The 23,419-nt window shown below is 42.8% G+C and overlaps 1 protein-coding gene across 2 annotated transcripts; it reads left to right on the forward strand.

The window, feature by feature from the left end:
- Window positions 1-1,134: 1,134 nt before the first annotated feature.
- LOC144133508 (ubiquitin-like protein 7) lies at window positions 1,135-22,744 on the forward strand. Of its 2 annotated transcripts, XM_077666652.1 has the most exons (10): window positions 1,147-1,538; window positions 4,226-4,327; window positions 5,800-5,885; window positions 6,384-6,465; window positions 8,136-8,193; window positions 8,505-8,670; window positions 9,596-9,613; window positions 9,734-10,009; window positions 10,624-10,686; window positions 14,146-15,444. In XM_077666652.1, the coding sequence occupies exons 1-10, from the start codon at window positions 1,385-1,387 to the stop codon at window positions 14,293-14,295; spliced, it is 1,155 nt and encodes a 384-aa protein (XP_077522778.1). In that variant the 5' UTR covers window positions 1,147-1,384; the 3' UTR covers window positions 14,296-15,444. The 2 variants fall into 2 exon arrangements, with proteins under 2 accessions (XP_077522779.1, XP_077522778.1); XM_077666653.1 differs by lacking the exon at window positions 9,596-9,613 and having other exon boundaries at window positions 1,135-1,538; window positions 14,146-22,744.
- Window positions 22,745-23,419: the final 675 nt, after the last annotated feature.

A 23,419-nucleotide genomic window follows, 5' to 3' on the forward strand; every position in this document is an offset into this window, starting at 1 on the left:
ACACCTTGCCACATGACAGGGGAATCCTGTACACGACGTTCATAGCGCACTGCACAAACCGTTTTTCGTGGTTCTTATGACAGCCCCTTTTTTTGTCTTCGCAAGTAATGCGGCGGCTCAGCTGAGCAAGTTTCTTAGGGGCTGAAAAAACCATAGGCACGTCAAACCTATTAGCCACCTTTTTCAGGTTGTGGGATACCTTGTGCAGGTACGGTACCACTTCCGGCTTTTGCTGACCATCCATAGTCTTTGCTGCAGATGTGCGCTTACCAGGATTCATTTTCTTGAGGAGCGTTTCCGCGACTGCCATCACGACCGACCCAGGGAAGCCGGCTGAAAACAGCCTACCCAATTGATGCTCAAAACTTGCCTGCATCTCATGGACACACGACTTCCTTAGCGCCAAATCCAAGCAGAGAGTTGCTATGCCTCTCTTTACTATTTTCGAATGAGAGGAGTCGTACATGACTATGACTTACAAGGCCCGGGAAATGTGTTTGCATTCGTACCGATTTACTGCGGCACCGTTCTTGTGAGACTAATTTGGTTAACAGCAAAGTGCACTCTCAAGAGACAGTATTTCGGTACTGAACTCTAAAATGGTTTCTGCAAACAAAAGTCAGTGAATTACGAGCCTAAAAAGTATTACCGTAGTGTTCTGAGGGTTGACACTTTTCGTTGCTGTGATTTCAGCAAGAAACAACGCTAACCGAGTATTGAAATGAATGACTTGTTCTGAAAGACAAAGACCGAGTTCAAATTTCCCGCCTGCTGCGCGGAAGAACAGCTTCATCATTGCGCCAAATGTAACTAAAGATTCAAGGAGGAAAAACGCTAAGGCGCCCGTGTGCTGTGCGATGTCAGTGCACGTTAAAGATCCCCAGGTGGTCGAAATTATTCCGGAGCCCTCCACTACGGACCTATTCGTTCCTATCTTCTTTCACTCCCTCCTTTATCCCTTCCCTTACGGCGCGGTTCAGGTGTCCAACGATATATGAGACAGATACTGCGCCATTTCCATTCCACCAAAAACCAATTATTATTATTATTATGATTGTCATGCCATTTTTTGTTGTCGGATAGTGCTGCCACCTTGTTCGAGAGAACGAAAAATTGGGCGAAGGTGTCGCGACCAGCGTCGCAAGCGTGTGTGGTGTTTTGGTTGCGCGCGCCCCACTCCTACGTGCATCATCTCGTTGATTGTGGGCTGATTTCGGCCGTGATTTCGCTAGCCCTCCGCTGTGGAGACATGTCTTTCGTCACGCCGCGTCGTTTGTCGGCCTGATCAGTCGAGGCATCTGCGTTGTTAGACAGGCCGAAGACATCGTCGCCACCGCGTTTTATTTCGGGTGTGCGTTCCCGAACGAACGACCGGTCTCTCAACATGGCAGAGGAGTGCTCTATCTATGTTTCCTTGGTGCCAGAGAATTCCTGCAAGTTCGAGCGGCACAAGCTGTCGAGTGTGAAGCTCGACGATAAGGTGTCGGCTCTGCACACAAAAGTGGCCGAGCTGTTCGGCAAAGACATCGGTGATCTGGGTAAGTGTTGCCCCTCTAGCCTGGCCTCGTGCAGCTACAACGGCGGCGCAGTTCGATCATTGGTTTTTTTTTTCTCCTCTCTCAAACCTCGTTTGTTTTACGAGCTCTTTTCGCGCCTCTGTCGCCCCTAATGATGTGCTCATGAATTGCGCGTATTTGTTGTGGCGCTTTCGCTTTTTTACTTTTCCTCGCGCTCCTGTCGCTGCTGCATCGTGACCGTGAAAATGCGAAAAAAAAATGCGGAAGTCTTGCTTCGCAGCGTGGCGACATTGTTTAGTTTCAGTCACCTTGAACTTGAACTTTCGAGCGATGACATTGAGGCCGTTGAGGCGCTCTCGCAGCACTTCACCCGGTGACTTTCGCTGACTGGTTTAGGAGGACAGCCGACAGTAGTGCCCTGGCTTTCTTGTGGCGACAGCACTGCACTGGAACGTAATAACTGAAGCGCTTCTCAAAACGCTTTGCTTTGAAGCGAATGAAATATTTCAGATAACCTCTTTGTTGTGCAGTTGATAGAATGATCGCGATGTTCTAATCAATGGGGCAAGACCGCATTTTAAAAGCACGATGGAACGCAGCTGGCTCTCGGTGCGGTTAGATTTTAGTTGTCACTAGCCTTTCATTCACACGGAAAAGTTTTTGTAGGCTTAGTCGTCAGCTTGGAGTAGATGAGCTGGTTTTGCATTGCAGAATATGGGCTCAGGTGTATGACACTTTATTTTCGATGCCTGGATGATGCAGCAGTAAAACTGCGCTATGGACAGGAAGTGACCCTGTCATCTGCGACATATGGCTTGCCGCATGCAACTGCTTGCAGGGCATAATTAACATGTTATTGCATGCATTAGGACATTCAGTAAATTTGTTTTTTTTTACTGCCCAGTTATACTGTAAGCTGATTTGCCTCTGAGTATCATGTTTATCATGTCTACCATATGGACACATGGTTGTGAACTGTACTACTCTTCGTAGATCTGATTGTAGTACATAGCGCAGCGTCAGTCCTTTCATCAGGACTTTGAGTGTAGCTATGACTGTAGTGCACAAAATTTGCTTATTCAACATGTACAGCGGTCATGCGTTTGTAATGATTTTGTAAAGCAGGCAAAAAGGGGATATACTGTTTTAGTGGGGTAGAGCTGACTGGTTTGCGTACTGATTACAGCTCTCTTACTGTATGCTGAAAAGACGTTTGTGGTAGGGTTTTAAAGGACTTTGAATGGCAGAATCATTGCAGGTTATTGCAATGCATACTTATTACAGCTGTTTGTGTACTGAAAAAATGTTTGTCGTGGGGTTTTAAATGACTTTCACTGGTAGCATTATTGCAGTTTTATGTTTACTCGTCTCTTCAGAAGCACATGTGTGGTAATGTGTTGGCATCCTCTTCCGAACCAGAGCAAACTGTTGTTGTCGATGCTTCCTTGCATTAGATCAATCGCTGCACATAATTACCTTAAAAGCATGTGAGAGCCAGCATAAAGTGAGTCTAAATCAGGTGCACGAAACAAAATGAACAAGGGTCGAGATGGAAGCCTATATTTTGACAAGAGCCAGCATTTTGACAAGAGGACTTTCCTTTATAGTCCTCTTGTTGAAACATTGGCCAACTAAGGCTCCCAAGCTGCCCTCTGTTCATTTTATTTTGTGCTGTCAAGAATCCCATCTTCCTGGTTTCTTTCCACTGTGTATCTGGATCAACAGGTTAGCGTAAGTGGGTAAAATATCCATTCAGAGAGAAAATAAATGTGTAGTACATTTCATGACCCATAAGACGTTTTCACAGGAGTGGTGGCAGTTTTCAATTATTTGGCTGCACCTTGAATATAATTTCTAGATGTAGCACGTACCACTCTGAGAATAATGATGTGAGGTTCTTTGGCTCGAAGATAATTTTTCAGTGTGGCAAATAAATAGCAAAGTGCGAAAAAAAGCATTAAAATAGGAAAAAAAGGTCCCAGTGGTGTCATCACACGTAGCTTGCCATTTATGGCTTGCAGTTGTGTGGCATTATATTTGTTGCTATGGTATTCAGTTGTGAGGTTCCTTGCTAAAAGAACAGCCATTGATGCCAAAAAAAATTGGGAAATAATAGTGGGGAACCCAGTAATTTGACTTCAGTGAAGATATAACTAACCATTTAACCTGTTTATCTATTTACAGTGTTTACTTATTCATTTGAAACAATGTGAGAAAGTGCACAGGCCAAAACGTAATGTTGTTGAAGCACGGAAGTTGAACATTTAGCAGTTGTCATGAAGTGCATGAAAAAGAACTATGCAGTGCCTTTTTTTGGCAACTAGCCGCCGCGGTGGCTGAGTGGTTATGGTGCTCGGCTGCTGGCCCGAAAGATGCGGGTTTGATCCCGGCCGCGGCATTTGAATTTCGATGGAGGCGAAATTCTTGAGGCCCGTGTACTGTGCGATGTCAGTGCATGTTGAAAAACCCCAGGTGGTTGAAATTTCCGGAGCCCTTCACTACGGCGTGCGTCTCTCATAGCCTGAGTCGCTTTGGGACGTTAAACCCATATAAACCAAACCTAAACCAAACCTTTTTTGGCAAGGTGTTCAGGGTGATCAATTTGTAATGCATTCTTAATGCATTACAAGGTTGAATTGGATGTGTTCTATCCATAATTTTTTTGCTTCTAAACTTTTCCTTTATCTTGCATTGCTTGTTCCTTGCAGAGCTAGTTTTCCTGGGCAAAATACTGAAGCAGGATGACACCCTGGAGGCTTCTGGGATCAAGAGTGGCATGACGGTGTTCGCCTATCCTCACTACGAAATTGGTGTGTGTGCTGCCTGAGATGTTTTCCATTTGCTTTGTTGTTAACCCAGAAGAGGTTTTTTTTTTTGTAATGCATTTATTACTTGGCTGCCTGCCTGATAACCTTGTTTTATTTGTTTTTTCTGTTCTTTATTAGTCGTAAGTGAGTGCTGGCTATTCATTTTCATTGCTTGCCAATGTAGTCTAGTTTTGTAAAACTTCCAGCCTTGACGAATGAGCTGTCTATTGAGCCTGAGTAGTTTTACTTTCTGTAGGACTTAGTGTTCGGGCTTGTTGAAATTGTATGAAAGGAGGAACAAGCAAAGAGCAATCGGGAAAAATTTGGTAATTTCTGTTGCTTCCTCGTGGCATGAGCTTTGCAAGACTTTCACTTTGAATTGCTGTAATTCTGTGTTTTATGGCTGCAGTTAATTGGTTTGCATGTCAGGATGGCTATAAATGATTCATTTTTATGGTGGTAGTCCCGGATCTGAACCACAGACCAGGATGGATTTTTCTTTAGCTACTAAGTGTCTGAGAAAGCTGTATATCTTTCTTTTGTAGCTTTTTCGGTGCCCAGGTGGATGCTGATGACTAATTACTCTCTTAAAGGGACCCTGGAAGGATTTTGATAATCATATTCTAGTGCGGCAGATCTGTAGAGAGCATATCTGGCCTAGAATAAGAGAAAAACACCCGGGAGCTATGCACTTCCATTGCGCCTCACACCGGCTAAACTTAGTTGTGAACAAGACAAGCACGGTGGCGGATGTCAGAAATGCAGTGGCCATCCATCAAAGCGACAGAGGTGGTCCTTGGGAGTACTCGAGTCAAATTTAAAAGCTCTGCATGGACCCTATAAATTACAAATAATTTTGAAGAATTACTGCTCGCAGTAGCTAACAACCGGTTAGAGTGATGCCTCACTGCACGTTCTTAGTCGCCTCCCTGCCCTGATGATGTCAGTGGGCAGTTTGGGCTAGCATGGGTGGCATGTGGCTAGATGGGGCGCTGAGGGATGCAGTCCCGACCTGTCTTCTTAACTTTTTTTGTTTGGAATCCTGGCGTGTATGAGTTGAGGTAATGAGGAGGAGCACCATTTTTAGTCACCGTTATATTCGGTGTTAATGAAGCTAGTGTAAAAATGTTTGTGGTGTGGTGACGAGCGATAGAATGCAAATTGCCTCTGTGCTTTTGCTGACCTCAGTAAATGCCATTTTAGAGCCTTTAAGCTTTATCATATTCTATCAGGGGTACATTGTTTACAAGCAGGTTCCTTTTGACTTATCTGTTGGTTATATCTCTGTACTGTAGTCTGTCCCATGTGTAAAGCACCGTATTCAGCAGTACATATTTTTACTGAGATGACTTTGTGCAGGTATGGCTGCATTGGTCTCTGCAAATATTGTGGATTGTGTGTTGACAGTATATATATAGTGTATATATTTTTTTCACAAAATCTGTTTACTTCTTTTTTTTTTTCTGGGATTGCAGAGAAGCCCACCTGCACGCTTGACATGCAAGACATCCCAATGATAGCTTTCGGCACAGCACTGGTGAACCCAGCTTTTCGAACTGTGGTAAGTTCTCTCTCACTGACTTACGCATACAAAAAAAAAATATGAAAGGAAGGCAGATTATCTGTTTCATTCCCAAGGACATGTATGAGGACAAATTGCACTCGGTAGGTTAGTTTAGCACCTTCCAAATTTGTGGAAAGAAACTTGCGGCATTATCTTTGTCGTCATTTTCCATACTACCATTAAGCTCCATACTCCTGCCTAATGTGTCAAGCCTCTGCTTTAAAGAATGTTTACTTGAAGCTTTTGTATCAAGTGTCTAGGCTCAGCCTGAAGTGTCAGCTTTTATGTGTGTCAAGAGGGGGGCATAAATGGTATCAAGGAGCCTGAAAAGGTTGCAGAGAAGTCTTTTTTTTTGTTGGTCATCTTTTTCTATATCCTTGAAAGCATGTTTACTCGATGAGGTTCTCATACTGATGCTTGCCCCGTTTTTTGTTTTTTGTTTTAACTTGAGAAAGTGCTTCAGCATCTTTTCTGCCTCAATTTGTTCTTGCTAAGCTGCAAAGCCTGAAAGATCCGGATGTCCTGGAAAACGTGATGGCAGCAAACCCTGCTCTGGCTGACGATCCGGTTGCCGTTGGTAAGAATTTTTACTTCCTAAAATTTTCTTATCTCTTGCTATTGGTTTTTTCTGATTGGATATTTGTTGTGTTGAGTTTTATGGCACATAGGCAACTAAGGCCATCGTGCACCAAACAAAGTTTAATGATTGATTGAATATGCTTCTTGTTGCTACATGGGGGAGCAGTCTTCGGGGTTCTATATAGTATTTGTGAAAAATATGTACTGCACATCATCAATTGCCAAGAATCAGGAAGGACCTGCGCAGCAATTTAAATGCTGAGGTTGTTACTCGCTTGATGACAGCTTGCTCACACTTTTGGAGCCTAATAAGTGGTTGTGTGCTGCAGCTTCCTCAAAGAGAAGATAGTCCTGGGTTACAGAAATGGTCTGGCCACATTGAAATCTCTTTACAGAAATGCGATGACAAAAAATTCTTTGGGGATAAATTTCATTGTGCTGTCCTAAGCACATTAAACACTAGCTTATGCCACACCAAGGGACGGCATCCTATGAAATGTATTCAAGGTGTGAGCATGTAGGTTGGTTTTTCCGCTAATAGTAGTTGAACCAAGACTTAGTGCACACCAGCGTTGTTGAACAGGCTTTTAAATTTGTGCTAGGTCTGCCCATAAGGAGCATGAGATGTTCATTAGGCATTGTATGTTGCTACTGAATACTGTGTGCTACCTGTACTAACACCAGCTTGAGTGACCAACTCACGTTTAGGCATGCAATGCGTGAATGTGCATTCCAAGGCGGCTCATGGCCACATGGGGCAGCTAGTCTCTTTTTTGAGACTCTGGCTGTTGCCAATTCACTATTCGCATAGTGTACAGGAGGTGATCAGCCTTCTTTGTTTTAAAGGGACACTGAGGACAAATAGAAGCTAGCCTCTACAAAGAGGGTTCTGCAATCTGATCACAAAGAGAACACTCTTACAGGAAACTGAGCTTTCATAAGCTAGAAAAGACCAGTAAGCGAAATCCAGGTGCTGCCATCACGGGCGATTTAGCTAGTAAAATGTGAGTGCTTTTACAGATTTTTGTGCGCGGAACCCAGATGCTGTGCTACACTGTTGAAGATTTTTAAATCTAATTTTCTCGGCTATAAATGTGTCTTTGGCTGCCGTACGAATGTCATCATATCGAGAGGGAGCCAGAAAATAATTTTTTTGCTGAGAGCAAAAACTGAATATAGTCGTCCTCAGTGTCTTCTTAAATGCTTACTTCATCTGTCTCTCTACTTTTTACATTCCCTCTTTCTTTTCCACAGCGCATATGAGAGAGCTGGAACACCCGTTTGGTTAACATGTCTTCCTTTCCTGTGCCTCTTTCTCTTTTTGATGGGGTGAAGATGGGCCTCGGAGGAAAAAGAAAGTATACAGGAAGATGTTACTTTTGGTATCTGTGTTTAGATGTCAATGACTTGCCTCTTGGCGATAATTGGTCCCGAATGTATTGCAGGCATAGTTGTCTCTCAAGCCACTAGGTGGCGCACTAGCGTGAGAGAGAGAGGGACTTGAGTGGCTTTATCTGTTTGTTACTACATCGTGTCATGCTGTATATAGAGCTTTACCTTCAAGGTGTTCATGCTACAAGATGTGGATGTAGATCCATCACAGTACATGGACTGAAGCTCTTGCTGTGTGTGTCTGTTGCTCACCTTTGCCTTTTTCCCAACTTGCAGGTATTCTTCAGGACCCTGAGCTTATGACACTGCTTGCAAACCCCAACTTTCTGCGAAAGTAAGTCTCGTAGAGCTCTTAGCTGGAAGTGTGTGACCATGTATTTTTATTGCTTGGGTAGCTTGTTTAGGTAGCTTATGTTGTTCTAAGGTTTTGCCTATGGCATCTTTGATACATTTGCACTGGTGTTGCCCTGAAACCAATGCAGTGTGCAGGGGTCACGTTGTAGTGAATCCCTATGCACACTGGTGCAGTTACCGAAGATAAAATAGCGCACTGAGGTTGTTTATTGAAGAAGCTATAATATTTTGCTTGGGTAGCTACCCTTGAGGAATATTGTGCGATGACCCTATCCCGTTGCTCCCCTGCAGGATGGCAGAGAGCCACCCAGCCCTGGTGGAGGCTGCAGTGCAGATTGCCGTGTCGTTCCACGAAGAAGGTGCTGCGTCTAAGCGTTCCACGTCTCCGCCACCTGAGGTCTCCTACTCTCTAGAGGCCCTCAGTGACGACGAAGACATGGAAGGGCAACTTGAACAGGTGGGGTGAACTTGCAAGAGCGTCGTTAAATGCGCTGCTGCAGTGGCATCCATCAGCCCGACCTGGTCCACCAGCTTGCGCTGGTCATCCAGGTCAAAGCTGGACTGCATGGCTTTCCATTGGGCGAGGGTGGAGATGGGGAAGGGGGATTGCCGGGCTGTGCTGGCATGCCCATGTGGTATGGTGTAGAAAAGGACCCTCACATGCCCTGCCCCAACTTATGCCCACATTACAGCATATGTTAGTGCAGAATGTGGGATGTAGTTTGTTTACGAGACTCTGATAAGTTTATGTTTTGGTTTGTAACTGTTGTGGAACATACTGTGGTGAGAGCTTAATATTTTTAATGTGCCAAATTTCAATTTATAGGTAATCTGACGGAAACTCTGCACACTTGATGCTGTATTGTGAAGTGTTTTGAAGGAGGCTGTTCATATTTTCACATTGTTGCTCCTTACCTTTTTGGTATATATTCATGCTTAGAACACTGGAAGCTCAATAATCTTTACTATTGTTGGGAAATATAGAGATAAATAAAAAACAATAAGAATGGCTCGTCTTTCTCTTCTGTTCTACCAGATGGTGGACAGCAAGAGGCTGCAAAAAACTGCTTAGGCTCTCCTAAATTTTTCCCTATTATGTGTGCCTTTGCCCGCCACTAGCTTTACCCAATATGTGCTTTGTGTTTAGGAGAACTGCTTTGGGTGCATTTCATTGCGCGTTAAGCATTATTGCCTGAGAAGTGCTTTGGCTGCCATAAACAAGTACACACCATGTAACTGAGGCATACGTGCCTTTCATGTAGTTGTTTCTGAGGACATTTGGAGAGCAGGCAGAGCTACAGTTATGCTCTTTTGAGAGTGCTACTACTACCAAATTGGGTGTGGTTTCATTGCAGTAGTGCTCTTTGTTATTTGTTTTCCAGGACTGGCCAGTTGGTGTGGTAAGCATTACACATTGAAGTCTTTATTATTTCTTCTAGTTTGGGTACAAAGAAACGAGAAAATGGATTGTTGTCTCTTGGGCTTTTACCATTTTTGGCCTTTGCGTGCTTCCTCTGCAGGCTGGGCCAGGCGAGGGAGGCCTCTTTTCTCCAAACCGCATCACGCCGGCACAGCTGGCCGCAGCACTGGCCGCAGCTGCAGCCAATCCGGCGGGCTCCGGATCGGCTTCCCCGCCAGCTGCCACGGGCAGCCCCTTGATCCCTCCCTCCCCGCGTCTGCATGCGCCACCTTCCACGCCCAGGAACCCCATCACCTCTGAAATGCTCAACAGTGCGGTGCAGACAGCGCTGGGAACCCTCTCCGCACCATCGAATCCTGCAGCAACTGCGCCGGCTGTAAGTCAGTGCTAGGAAACTGCAAGCACTGTGCTATGGGTTAAGGGATTGGGTGAATAGCTATGTTTAGTTTTATTTGTTTGTTTATTTCTTAGGTGTATGTGCATTGGATTATATTTTTAAGCAGTTTGTTGTGCCGTGTGAAAATGTGGTCCAGTTTATCAGTGAAATCAAAAACTTGCAATAATAAAAGATTGCAAACTGATGTGTGCAGCAAAATCTTGTGCACAGTGCACAAGACAACTTCCAGGGTTTGCTTTTGAAAGGCGCCCATTTGCTGTGCAATGTCTGCGCATGTTAAAAAACCACAGGTGTCGCTTTTATTGACAGGTATAGATTTCCTTGATGGGTAAAGTGGATGCATGGCATCCACTGCTGCAGAGTGTATGTTGTGTTTGCTTTGAGTGATTCTGGTGGGCCCTCTTGGGCTGAAAAAGGAACCATGCTTCACTGACTATGCCACTTGGAAGAGTCTAACATGAAGCCAGGTTGTAAGGCTGGGAATGCGGCGTTACGGAAATGGCATGTCTGATTCGGTGACATTTACCTGCTGCCGGCTGAATTTTAAATTGTTTGAATGCAGATGCTAACGTGTGTGGTGCTTTGATTTCCAGGCTCAGCCTCCATCATCACCTGGAGCGGCCCCTGAAGCGGCTGACCCTGCCGTCACATATCAGGTTTGTTTACTTCTAATTTTTTTTTCATTCGCTGCTCTATCCTGATGAACGAGAAGCATTGTGTTTTCATGGCTCCACCTGTTGACCACTTAACCTCTTTTTTTCTTCAATAATTGCAACTGTTTAGGCCGTCAAGACGCAGTTCATATTACTGTGCTGCCTAATGTATAGTGTTGCAGCCAATAACTCTACTGAGAGTTAGTCTTGTGAATTTGTCTGATGCTTCAAGTTGGCAAATCTGAATGCGGCATCGAAGGAACGCTTTAATGAATGACCTAGTGGTTTCAAAATGGTGGTGCTTATCGATCATAATAAAGATCTTACAGGGGAAGAGTAAGATTGTAGATGGTGGTGTAGTGTGGATGTGAACTGCAGAGCTATTCAGCTACGCTGTTTAACACATATGCATGCTGGTTTACCCAACTTCCGTGTTGAAACTTTGTTCCTCAGGCCAATAATTAAAGTTAGCTAATTAGACTTAACTAATCAATTATCTTTGAAGAATGAAAAGTACTGCAGACTAGGCCACGCGACTGAACAACCCTCAGTTTGTTTTACTGGGCTAGGACACTTTGTCTTTTTTAAAAGCTTGGTTATATTTAGCTGGGACACAGCACCAGTACACAGTATATTTACACGATTGTATGTCGACTCGAATGTAAGTCGACCCCCCAAAATCGCACTTCCGAAAAATAAAAAAAAACTTCCGAGGTTGTTTAAGCTTGGCCTTGAATAGTTGAACGCGATAGTATTATCCAGCGGCCACCGTTTATCGCAAGCCGCTATCGGATGCCGCGCGCGGGCGTGCCCGTGGGCACATTCCAAAATGAAAATGTATTAGTCACTGGACTACTCGTCCACACTTGCGCCATTGTCCTCACTAGTGCTGCCGTCATGATCGCTGCTGTGGTCCCACAGCACTTCGTTCTAACGTCATCGTCCAGCGAAATCCCGCACTTCGCAAACAGCCACATCACGACATCACGTGGAGCAGCTGAAAATTTTCCTCGCTGCAGCTGCCACACCTGTATCACCCGTTGCGAACGTCGAACTTGCGGCCTGGTGTGTGGCTGTTCGTTTCTTCGGCGTAAAAAATGGCAGCCACCGTGAATGTAGCCGTGAACAAGCGCCAGTTGCTTGTCGGACCTGGAGCACAAATGATGACTGACAAAGCACTATATTAAAAACTTGTGAAACGCGGCCGGCAGTAGCCAAATGCGTCGGAACCAAAGGGAATCTACGCGTGAATGGCGTCTGCTCTTCCTTCGGATACCGACACTCCCCGGCACCGCTGCCGTTCCGAGTGGGGGTGCCGCCTCGATTGGGACAGCGGCCCTTCTATCAACTATCGATGCTCCCTTAAGCGCTGAGCGCGCATTTGAAAGTAAAAACAAAACTTGTTGGCCGCTTGAGCTTCCCGTAGAATGTGATTGCATTATCGGGCTGCCGCCGCTTATCAGCAACTGCAGTCGGCAGCCACGTGTGGGGTGCCGGTTTGCTGCTTATTGATAGCCGCCATCGGCCGCTGCCCACGTGCGCGGGGAGGCTATGCCAGTTTTGCGCGTTGACATAGCAGCTGCTCAAGGCCAGCACCAAGGGCGATGTGACGGAGCCGCGCAGCAAAAATGCAGCCATGCTGTAGCATGCCCAATATCTCGTTTGTCTCGCCTTTACTTATAGTGCGATGTTTTCGTTTCGTTTGCAAGTCGACCCCCCCCCCCGTTTCGGATTTTCAAATTAAAAAAAATAGGTCAACTTAGATACGTGTAAGTATGGTAGGTACACACTTAGCATGCTCACATATCTTTTTTAAGGGCACTTTTGTTAATGGCACTTCTGTTAAGGGCACCTCTGGTAAGGGCACCTCTGGTAAGGTGGACTTCTGATAAGATGAACAAATTTTCTGGTCCCTTCAAGTCCGTCTTAAGGTATGAGGCCACTTTTCCTGAAAAATTTTCATTAACAGATAAAACAGAAAATCAGTTGTCCGTCTTAAGGACATTGTTTAACCCAATCAATGTGTTGAAACAGATGAACAAAATTGTTATTTTTTTTTTCATGTGCTAAATATACATCTGACACCAACAGTCATAACTTTAGTTCATCGCAAGTAAAATTGCTTTTGCTGTTGCGCTCATGAAGAGAAGAGCTGTGCAGTGAACCAGAATAATTATGATGCAATTAATTGTCATTGTGTAATAATGGAAGGATCAAAAACAATGGTTTTCATGTAGGCATCTTTTGAGAAAAATGCAGCAATAAGAAAACCAATTGAACAATTTTTCTTATTGTGGTTCATTGCACAGCTGCATATATAAGAAATAAGTGTACGCAGTTTCAATAAAAATTCTTACACAGAGACAAAGTTGGGATTTCTCGCCTGAGAAAGAATGGCACAAAATTGAATTTCAAAAATAACTAGAAAGCAGATTTGGAATAACTGTAAATGCGATAAAGCAGTGTTCAGGGCAGTTAAAATCCACCAGATTTATAGCTCAGCCTCTGCTTACTCTTGCTTTTCCTTGATTTTGCTCGTGTGGCAGCCCACTTTTTTTCTTGTTTTTTTACAGCATCAGTAGAGAGAAAGAAAGCTTTCCAGATACGCGGTTGGTCACTTGTCGGGCAAGATTTCTCTCGGTATGGATCAGATTTGATCCCAGTGTGCTTCAGAATATCTAGCGTACCTCCGTCGCCATTGCTGAAATGGCACATGCAATCATACAAACCAAACTTCAGTGTTCCAAACTTCCTGTGTCACACATGTGAGTGTTTTAGTTAATACTAAATGTAAACATAAATGGACATGGATGGCAAGAAACAGTTACTATAATTCCAAACAGAAAAGTGAACACGAAAAAATATTGAATAATGAACAGATTAGGTTTTTATTTGGCTAGAAAACCTTTAATTTTGGTTACATGATACCTAGAGGGGTTACAAATTTGACTGTAGCATTGTAACTGTCTTAATTAGCAACATAATTTTTGTTATGGTTCATTCAGGAATGAATCGGTGTTTTGATAAAACAAAATCTGAAAAATTGAATTTTATCAAATGTATTGCATTTTAAGTGGCCTCATGCCTTAAAGGCAATTAGCTGTAGTACCGCAGCGGTGGCCGAGTGGTCTGAGCATCTGCCTCGCATGCGGGAGGTGCGGGGTTTGATCCCCAGCGTCGCTGGTTACCCACCGGTGATACAATAGGTACAAGCTTTTCCCTGGTTTGGTGCTTGACTTGTTTAGGGCGAAATGATTGGAAAATGGGGTCTTTGACCCCACCTTGAGTAGAAGAAACTGCCTTGTGCCATGGTGCTTTTTGGCCACAGATGCCCTTGCGCCATAAAAAATCCATAATCATGAAGTTTGCTGTAGTACGCAAAGGAAGCATTATCTAAAATTTATCTTTAAAATATCTAAAATATCTAAATGTCATCTAAACAATACCTTTCCATCACTGCAGAACCAACTGCAGCAGCTCCGGGATATGGGGATTGCCAACGATGCAGCCAGTGTGCAGGCCCTGGTTGCCACAGGAGGTGATGTGCAGGCCGCCCTGGAGTTGCTGTTCGCCGACTTCGGTGACAACGATGCATCTAATGTGGCCACGTAACTCTCCTTGCACAATCAGCCGGCACAGAGAAGGTGCCGCGCCCGGTGTTTCATGCGCTTATTCTTCCTTGGAGGGGGGAAGAATCGTGACAGCTAGGCCTGTTGCCATTAGCCGCCTCTCAAAAAGTGCGAGGGATATTGTCTGTAGTTGTGTGCACGTCTCAGAGACGGTATCAGTAAACAACCTTTTGCTGCCTCTTTGTGTTTGCCACTTGTGGTTCGTTGTGTCCGCTTGCAGTTGGTAGTTTTTGTCACTGTTGTCTCTGGGAACATACAAGCTACACACGAACCTGATCAGCTAGCCGAATGCATGAAGAGAAGCACCATAAGTGAAGCACCCATTTATGCACAGTATAAAGTAACTGCATCAAAAATTCGTGCTAGATGGACGTAAACAAGAACCTGTGACTATTGAGCTGCAGTTGGTGTAGTAATGCTTACCAACATAGTTGTTTTGTCTTCATAGGAATGCTTTCTTTATGCTCGATCAGGCTTTAACCAGATTATATGCATAAGTTTATAAGAGCCCCCATGCATTAAATCACTGGTTATATTTCAATGTTGACAAATCCATGTTTCACTTTTCTGGAGTATGAGAGCCCTTTTGTTCTTTTCATCTGAAATGTCACCGTGAGATCCTTGACAAAACTTGTAATTGTTTCCAAGTTTTGTAGTTCTTTTTTTTGCTTTGGACATCGTGCAATGTCATTTTAAATGTATTAGCTAGAAAGAGCAAAAAAAAATTTTTTTGAACAAAGGTCGAGATGAGTTGTTTTCTTTCCTAGTCTTCTTTGTTGCAGCTGCAGCTTTGTTTGAGGCATTTGAAGTTCTTGCATCTTTTTGTATGTGTTGTTCTCTTAGGTGATCTTTTACGTTGTGGTATCTCGTGCTTTTTTTTCATACCATCACACTTTTGCTCACTTGTGTCGGTCTTTTGTTCCGATGCTGGCATGCGTCCTGCTCTGCTCACATTCAGAGAGCATGATGGGATGGGCTTATGCAGCAGAAGCAGTTGTGACTACTGTGGGCTGACTGCAGTGACGGTCACACTCATTTCTGCTGCTTCAGTCATCCTTTACACATCTTGCCCTCCCACCTCATGACAGTAATAAAGGAATAAAGTGTTCAAGAAGGAAAGTACTTTCATGAAGTCAAATGTGCAAGCTCAATTTTTCTGACTTATAAAAGTGACATAATTGTGTTTTCTGACTCTTCTTAAAAAAACCACCATTGAGAATTCATGCTTTCTCGTGAGATCAGCTGATCTCAAGTTGGCATTTTGATCACGATGTATACATTGGCACCTTCTAATAATGCACAGGCCTGTCTGTGCTCAGAATCCATGAAGCAGCACTGGCTGCATAAGCGTATTTGGAAAAACGGTGCACCTTAAGGCACAAACAGAGGTAGATATAACGACACTGTGTCGTTATATCTGCCTTTGTCCGTGTCTTAAGGTGCGCTGTTTTTTCCAAATATGAACTGCGAACTAGCCCGGTTGACCACCCTTGCAAGTTGCATAAGCGCTGTTGATGCAGCATGCTCAATCTGACCGCCTCTGTGGTTATCGGTTTGGTCAATTTGTGTACAGCCTTGGCCCGGTATTCCTGAAAGGAGTAGTGTCAGGACATTCAGACTATCTGGTACTAAGTTTCATGGAAGCCACTGTTGCTGTTTACATCACCCTTTGAACCTTTATTAGACATCACCCGCCACGATAGCTCAGTGGCTGTGGCATTCATTTGATGATCCCATAGTCGTGGGTCTGAATCCCAGCCATGGCGGCCACACTTCGATGGAGGCAACACACAAAATGTGCCCATGTGCTGTACAATGTCAGTGTGCGTTAGAACCACAGGTAGATTAAAGTAATCCGAAGCCCTCCACTACAGCACATCTCATAGCCTACATGCCGCTTAAGGACGTTAAACCCCAGAAACCATGCCATATGTTTTTTAGACAGCGCAAAGTCGTACATCAAACCTTAAAGCCACATTGACTGGTTTACAATTTGATGATCGTGGCTTTAAGGCTTTCGACATGTGCACTCTGCATGAGTTACCAAGTATTGGTATAGACAGTGGTGTGGCTTAAGGGGGGACACTGGTCTTAGACCTATTTTCCTTATTGTTAGTCCAATCCTAATGAAACTTTATCACATTGTTCAGTTTTTTATACTGATTTCAATTATGAAATTGATTTTAATTCATTAGTTCCTAAGATAATCAATTTTAATTAGTCATTTATTAGTACCTCAGTACAAAAAAAATGGCACAATAGAAAACAATTTTTAACCCATTGCTACATAGTATGGCGAGTAAAGAGTACAATAATCAAAGCAGTTTTTTCATTTTGCCCTTATTAGTAATTTTACAGCACTTAGAATAGCAGCATTCAAAGTGTGAATATCTTGCATCGATAAACTTTGCAAAATTACAAATTCTTGAACCATGATTCAGCGATTGTACTTCGATTATTTCATACATTGTGCCTTCAGCTTCTCTGAGCAAACATTATGACATGTCTATTTGTCCTAGACGTTGAGATATTGACGTACTAAGACAGCCAGGTGTAAAAAAATTTCACGGTGTTAAATCGCCTGCTGCTGAACAAATTGAGCCCACACAGTGATCTAAATTTAATATTATGGTTTACAAACCGATTTCCTGGAGGAGAAAACTGGTAGAATTGAAGAATAATAGCTATAGGCCCCAAAAATATCATTTTTTAAAAATTGATTTTTGGGTCGTTTTTTGGTCCCAAAGACCAGTGTCCCCCCTTAACGGTTGTTATGGTCATGGCAACATGGCTCGGGAGATTTATTTATCAAAAGGGTCCTGAAATGAATGTTGTTATGATCAGCTTTGACAGAAAGTGCAAAGTTTTGGAGCAGTTTGCTGGTACTACAGTAAAACCTCGTTGACACCTTTAAAATAAGTGGGAAAAATTCATTATTCGAGGAAAAAAAAAGTAGTGAATATGCACTACCTGGGAAAATGTGCAATCCAAACCACTGAATTTTGGAAAATGTAACTATTCAATGAGGTGCACAGACATTTATTGACAATTTCACTTTGTATAAATGTCAGTTAGCATTTCCTGGCACAGTGTTTGAACAGCTCCTTATCTAATGCTTGCAAAATTTTTACCGTATTTGCATTTTCATTTGCTGAGAATAAGCTTCGCAGCACATCCGATCTGCTGACAGCCTTGGTGAATTAGCCAGGAACGCTACCTTACTGATTTCAGGCACTTCACTCCTTTGCACTAGTGCACTGTGGTGAAGCCATCACGGCGGTTGAGTGTCGCATTGTTTTTGCTCTTCATGCTGCGTTCACCAGATCCGGCCACCACGCATATATAATAAGCTCAACATTATATTTCCCAGTTGCTTCATCCGCTTGCTGTTATTCCTCCAGCACTGCAAAGAAGCCTTCGCGTTTCTCCCCTTCAGTGCTGCATCCCTGTGAGAATGGCCTGCTTATGTGAAGGCTCATTTTTTCTTTTGTTTATGTGTACTGCAGCCCTTTGCACCTAAGCATTGCAGAGGAGCCACCAGAGCAGGTGACTGCATGCTGCTGCATTCCAGCTGCCCATGTCTGATGTTAGGCCTACTCATATATTTGAGCATGTGTGGTTGGTTGCTACGACCAGAATTTGTCAAAATATTGAATGTATCCCAGAAATCGCATTATTCGGGAACATATCATAGTGTCTCTCTATGGGTATTTTTTTTGCTCATGGTTTTGAGAGTATCAACAACGTTTTACTGTATTCTTTTATGCTTGCATTTTGACAAGAGCATTTTTTCTGACGATTTGTGCCTTGAAAGTTGTAACTTTAATTTGCGACCGTCTTCTTGGTGTTGCTTCAACCTACTGCTAGTACATAAGGCCTTAGGCATAATCATCCTTACATAACTATGGAGAGCAAAAAAACATGGCAGAGACAAAGAGTGATCAAGATGAAACTAGAACAGGTAACTTGGGGATGGGAGTATTGTGGGCATTAGTCAGGACACAGTGTGAGAGGCGACTGTAGTCCTGTGGCCACTGTCTTGATACTTCTTTCTTAGTGTGTGAAACATGAAGAAGAAGGAAAAAACTTTTAAACAACAGCTTTGTCATGTGATGAGCACTTATGGGTAAGTGGGAATCAATGCATCCTTAGGAGAGATCATCAGCAAATCGGACGTATTGCTTGCGTTCTTTTTTATTCTCGACAATCTGTGAGACGCATTGATTCTGCTGCGTTGCCTAAACATTTTATGTCACACGCTGCGACAATTACATAAACTGCCAAAATAAATTCAGAAAACTGCATTTAAGGAAGATTAAGCCCAGACCTGCCTTGTGGCATAATGCAGAACAGCTTTGAATGAAAATTAAAGATGGAAATGTGAGTAATGGAAAACTTGGACAACTTTTGTGGTGAAGGAAGTGTGTCACAGACAAATTTAATGGAAGAACAGTCTGATTCATATCATGAGCTGTCATGTATTTGAATGTAGTAATTGTGCCGATCAGAAGGCATTTAGCACCTGTGCTGTATTGAAAATGCTCCATTTCTATCGCATCTCATAATTTTCGATGGAGGTGATTGGAGCTTAGGCTCGGTTGCAATAGTTGCGATGCAGAGGCTGCAACGATATGCAGGTTTGAGTGAATCGTGCAGTAGACTCCTTTTCCCCTTCACACAAAAAAAAGGTGGGGGGTGCGCTTTATTCATGGACATTTTTTCTACTGTATTCTTGTGAGACTGCTTTACTTTGTAGGTCGTGCTATGCTCTGAATGAATGAATATGCGTAATATATATGCATTGCAAACATAGGCTGTAGTTTTATGTTGGATGTATGGGCGCTCGTCTTGTGTTCGTCCCTCTTTTACGCCCGTCTTTTGCGATGTTGCCCTCACGAAAGCAAACAAGCTTTTATTTTGATTCAGGGCCATATTGAAATTCTGTGTATATGATTTTTGACAGTATAGTTTCTGTCCTTGCAACTTGCTCCTTACCAGAGCAGATAATTGACAGCATTTATTTTTCTTCATTGTCAATATGTACAGAAAATGCAGCAATGAAGACTGTAAGCCTACAGTGCTAGTTAAAGGGGGTGATAGTTTTGTAAATTGTTAATCATAGGTGATGTCATTTTGGTGCCCCCCTGTGAACTATTAATTAGAAGCTGTACGACACATTGCAATCACTTGTTGCCTGTGTGGAAGAGATATTTTATTTTAAAGGGTCGTTTCTTTGTCACTGAAACATAGTTCTGCTCTCTGCACCTACTGTGTCTGCAGATTAATGCAGCTTAGTAATGAATTAATTAATTGAAGGGCGACAGTCAGGTGTATTTGTTCAATGCAGCGCCCCAGTCAGTACCCATCACCACATATTGTAAGCTGTTCTGTTTCATAATTGTGCTGAGTTTCAGTTCTAAATGTGATTCTGAATGCTTTTCTAGGTTAGTGTGATCAGTAGTAGTGATTGGAGCATCGTCCTTGTCCAAAGTGCCAGCTAAGGACCATTTACAGTCCACGCAAAGCTGGCCATTTTGTCCATTTCAAAAGAAACTTGCTCCTGTAAGTGCATTTGGTGTTAGTTGCATGACATCAGTAAAGTGTGGTTTTCCCTTGTAATTACCTATTCTACTTATCCAGCTAGTCGGCATGCATTGAAATTCATACCCACAAATAAGTTCCTTCCATGATATGGCCGTAGATTATTTCTTTGTCCATTGGCGAGAGAGTGCAATACATCTGAGTGCAAATTTCTATGTTGTTGTCTTAGTTCTGCTAGACTCGAAAAGTGCTTAAATGTGAGTGTCACTATTTTTGATCTAAATCCTTGGTGTGCTGAACTACTGTTGTTGGCCCCTTTCATGTGGTTCTTTTGGTTCTGCACAATTCTTTCTGGTTTTCCCTGTCAACGTTACTTTTTTACTGCGTCACTGAAAATACTGCGCTCTAATTGGCCGGTTTTGTGTTACAGGAGCAGCAGAGAGTGTATTAGCAGTTGTCAAAAAATGCTGTTCAAAAGACATAGCAGGCGGCATATTCATGCTGTGATTGGCTGATGGATGAGTGTCAGATGTATACACAGGGCCTCTCGCCTACCTGCCAGCATGCTAGCAACACTGGGAGGAGAAGGAAACGTTTACAGACAACTTACGGTCTTAGTGAAGGGTGTTGAAAGTCCACTGTAAAGCTTTTTTCAAAGTTGCATTACTTTACAAAGTGTGGATGCATCTCAGCCTGCTTGTGGGGCATATGTAGTGGTCCTAAGCAGCCTTACTGTCCACATCAAGAACCATTTTTCTATTTTCCAAGACAGCTTCCTGTGGCTTTGTGGAAAGGTGAAACACTTGTGTCGATGCAGCAGAAACTAGGAGTGCAAGGGAACGGTTTCCAGACCTGTGTTTGCGAATTTCTCTATGTAGTTTGCTTGTAAGCATGTCAGAATAGCATGTTTACAAAAGCCTTCACCGTGTGCTGTTAGATTCTGCTGCATGACCACGGAAAGCTGTTCCTGGCTCTACATATGCTGCATCTCAGATGTAGCACAGGGACAAAAAAATTGTGTTGAATTTAATATTTGAGGAAAAGAAGCAACATTGTGTGCTACATGGCATGTTGTTGAATGTTTAAAAACAGTGCAGGCTCTTGATTGCATTTAAAAGTTTGAAATAACCGTTGGAAATTGCTTTAGTACATTTATTTAATGTATTTCCATCCTTTGATTTATTAATGGACTTATCTAATTATGAGGTTCCTAGAAATGTGAAATCATTTTTTTAGTGTTTTGAATAAGTGAGAAGCATTTCGGTTCAAAGATTTCATTTAATTTTATGTGTATTGATAGCTTTTATAACGCTTTTAAAAACAAACAGGACAGAGCAGTATCTGTACTGCTGCATTTCAACTAGCAAGAAGCCCAGCTGTCATGTTTGTGGGCAAAGCCTGTCACACAGGGTTTTCTGAGTGTATATCGTAACTTAATTCAGAAGACTAAGCAGGTGGTTTAAAAATCCTCAATTCATTAGTGTGAACCATGAATTATACATTGTAAAGGAACGATTTACTTGGCAAAGGCAGTTAAATTTCGTTCTTTTTTGTCTAAAAAGGGGTAAAAGATGCTCTTGTGTTTCACTGCAGTACGGAATATACCTAGTACACCTACATGAAGTTACCACAAAGCCAATCTTATTGTTGATATCCTTGTAAATGTGGATTTCCTGCATCATATGGCACATTCGATTCTTGCTACATATTGCCATATTTTCACCGTGTACTTGCACACTGTTTTTGAAGATTGTGAGCAAATAAGAAAGAGTCAGCCTGACGTACAGGCAAGCTGTACTTGTATGTGCAGTACATTTATTGCTTTTTTAAGTCAGAAAGTCTGGGATTCAGATTAACTTATGCTGCTGTAAATGAGGTGTTTTTGTCAACAAGGTCAGTTTTTCGTCAGCCAATTGAAATTTAACACTGACAGGTGTGGCGTGTAGTGGGACTGTGTTAATTTCAGCAGCCTTGAATGGCACACCTCACCAGACCAAGAAGAGAGTGTGTCATCATTTCAGGCGTTTAGTTGTAAAACTGCACAATTTACACTGAGTTTCACAAATTTCAAGAACATCTATAACTACTTATCTGTGTCTACTGTGTTGTCTGGATATTTAGAATTAACTGTCACCTCAAATACATTCTGTGTTTCAACTTGTGCAGCGTGTTCGTTGTGCTCATGAAAGTTTTTGTGCGGGTTGATTAGTGTTGTAAGCGCACATGGTTCCAGCAGAACTTCACAATGCAATGTATATGTGCTCATTTGACCAGTGATTTGTTGAAGTACATCATGCCACGTGGCCCATTCATGTCTCCTCATATTTGCATGTGATCCTGTGACTAGGTAAACTAGACTGCCTTGTCTGAGTGATAGAAAGACGTTGTGTAGCTAAATTTAAAAGCTGAACGTATTTTTGTGGTTATATCCGGTGGGTGGAAATGCCTGTTGATATGGTGTAACCTTGCACTCACAAAAACTGTACAAATGGTTTCATGTAGCACCCTTAGTGTTGTACATTAGCTCCTCCTTCGAACTAGGCCTTTGTGACTGTGTACAACTGGAGAACTTATTTTCTAAAAACAGTGTATTAGAAGTTCTTGATGACATCTCATGAATTACGCTTTATGAACACCTGAAAGGCTGTTACAGCTGTTGGCGTCGTCTATTAGAGAAAGCCTTGCTTTCAAAGGTATAATGTATGAGTTAGAGGAGTGACCTGAGAAAGTAATGCATGCACTTGTGTTTTTTTAATGTTTCCATATGACTTTCATCAAAGAAATAGCTTTTTATGTTGTTTGAGGCAGTTCTACAAAATTTTGTGCATTGTGTGATGACATTGTGCTGTAATATTTTAGCTTATAAAATGCAGGCTGAGTTGGCTGTTGCATTCTCCTCGCTACATTACTCGCATGTGATGCTGAGCTGCGTAGTCCTCCAGCTGTTAGCAGCCTCCATGTTTGTGCAAAGTTCTTGCCAGCCATGGGACATACTTATATGTCTTCTTTCTGTTGTGTGTACCTCTTAAGACCTGTACACACTTGTGGCAGAATTGCGGCTGCCTTGGTTGGCTCTTGTTGCACTGCGGACATCACGTTTGTGTTGCTACTTCTGGAAACGAGAACAACTGCGTCGACGTGTGTGATCGATGGGGTCTCCGTTCAAAGTCAGTGTTGTTAGTCGTGTTCTGTACAGGGTGTGGTTCCAGCCACCATGATGTGTGCAGTCATGGCATATTCGGAAGTGGGACCAGTGGGAAGGCTTTTCATTTACTGAAAAAAAGGCACATCCAAAGGGCCCCGACAACTGGACTTTAAGGACTTCTAATGTTTTTGTGCAGAAGAAAGCCTTACATATCCAAGGTGCCCAATTCCGCATCAGTTTTGCTAAATGTAGCACTGGAAATTTTTAGACAAATTTTGGATTAGGTGATTCATTAATTTCAGAGGTGTACGTAGAATAGTACTTTTTCCAAACTGAATTGAATAAGAGTAGTGGAGCTTCGCTTCCGAATCGAATATAAATACTAGAATATTTTCACAAATATTCAATGAACAGCGAAGTG

Source organism: Amblyomma americanum, chromosome 5 (assembly GCF_052857255.1).
Source record: "Amblyomma americanum isolate KBUSLIRL-KWMA chromosome 5, ASM5285725v1, whole genome shotgun sequence".
NCBI lineage: Eukaryota > Metazoa > Arthropoda > Arachnida > Ixodida > Ixodidae > Amblyomma > Amblyomma americanum.

Excerpts from the sequence above, each read along its gene's own strand:
- LOC144133508 (XM_077666652.1), top strand. The coding sequence starts at position 1,385 with ATGGCAGAGGAGTGCTCTATCTATGTTTCCTTGGTGCCAGAGAATTCC. Across the intron at positions 5,886-6,383 it reads ACCCAGCTTTTCGAACTGTG|CTGCAAAGCCTGAAAGATCC; the intron begins GTAAGTTCTCTC and ends GTTCTTGCTAAG. Across the intron at positions 8,194-8,504 it reads AACCCCAACTTTCTGCGAAA|GATGGCAGAGAGCCACCCAG; the intron begins GTAAGTCTCGTA and ends GCTCCCCTGCAG.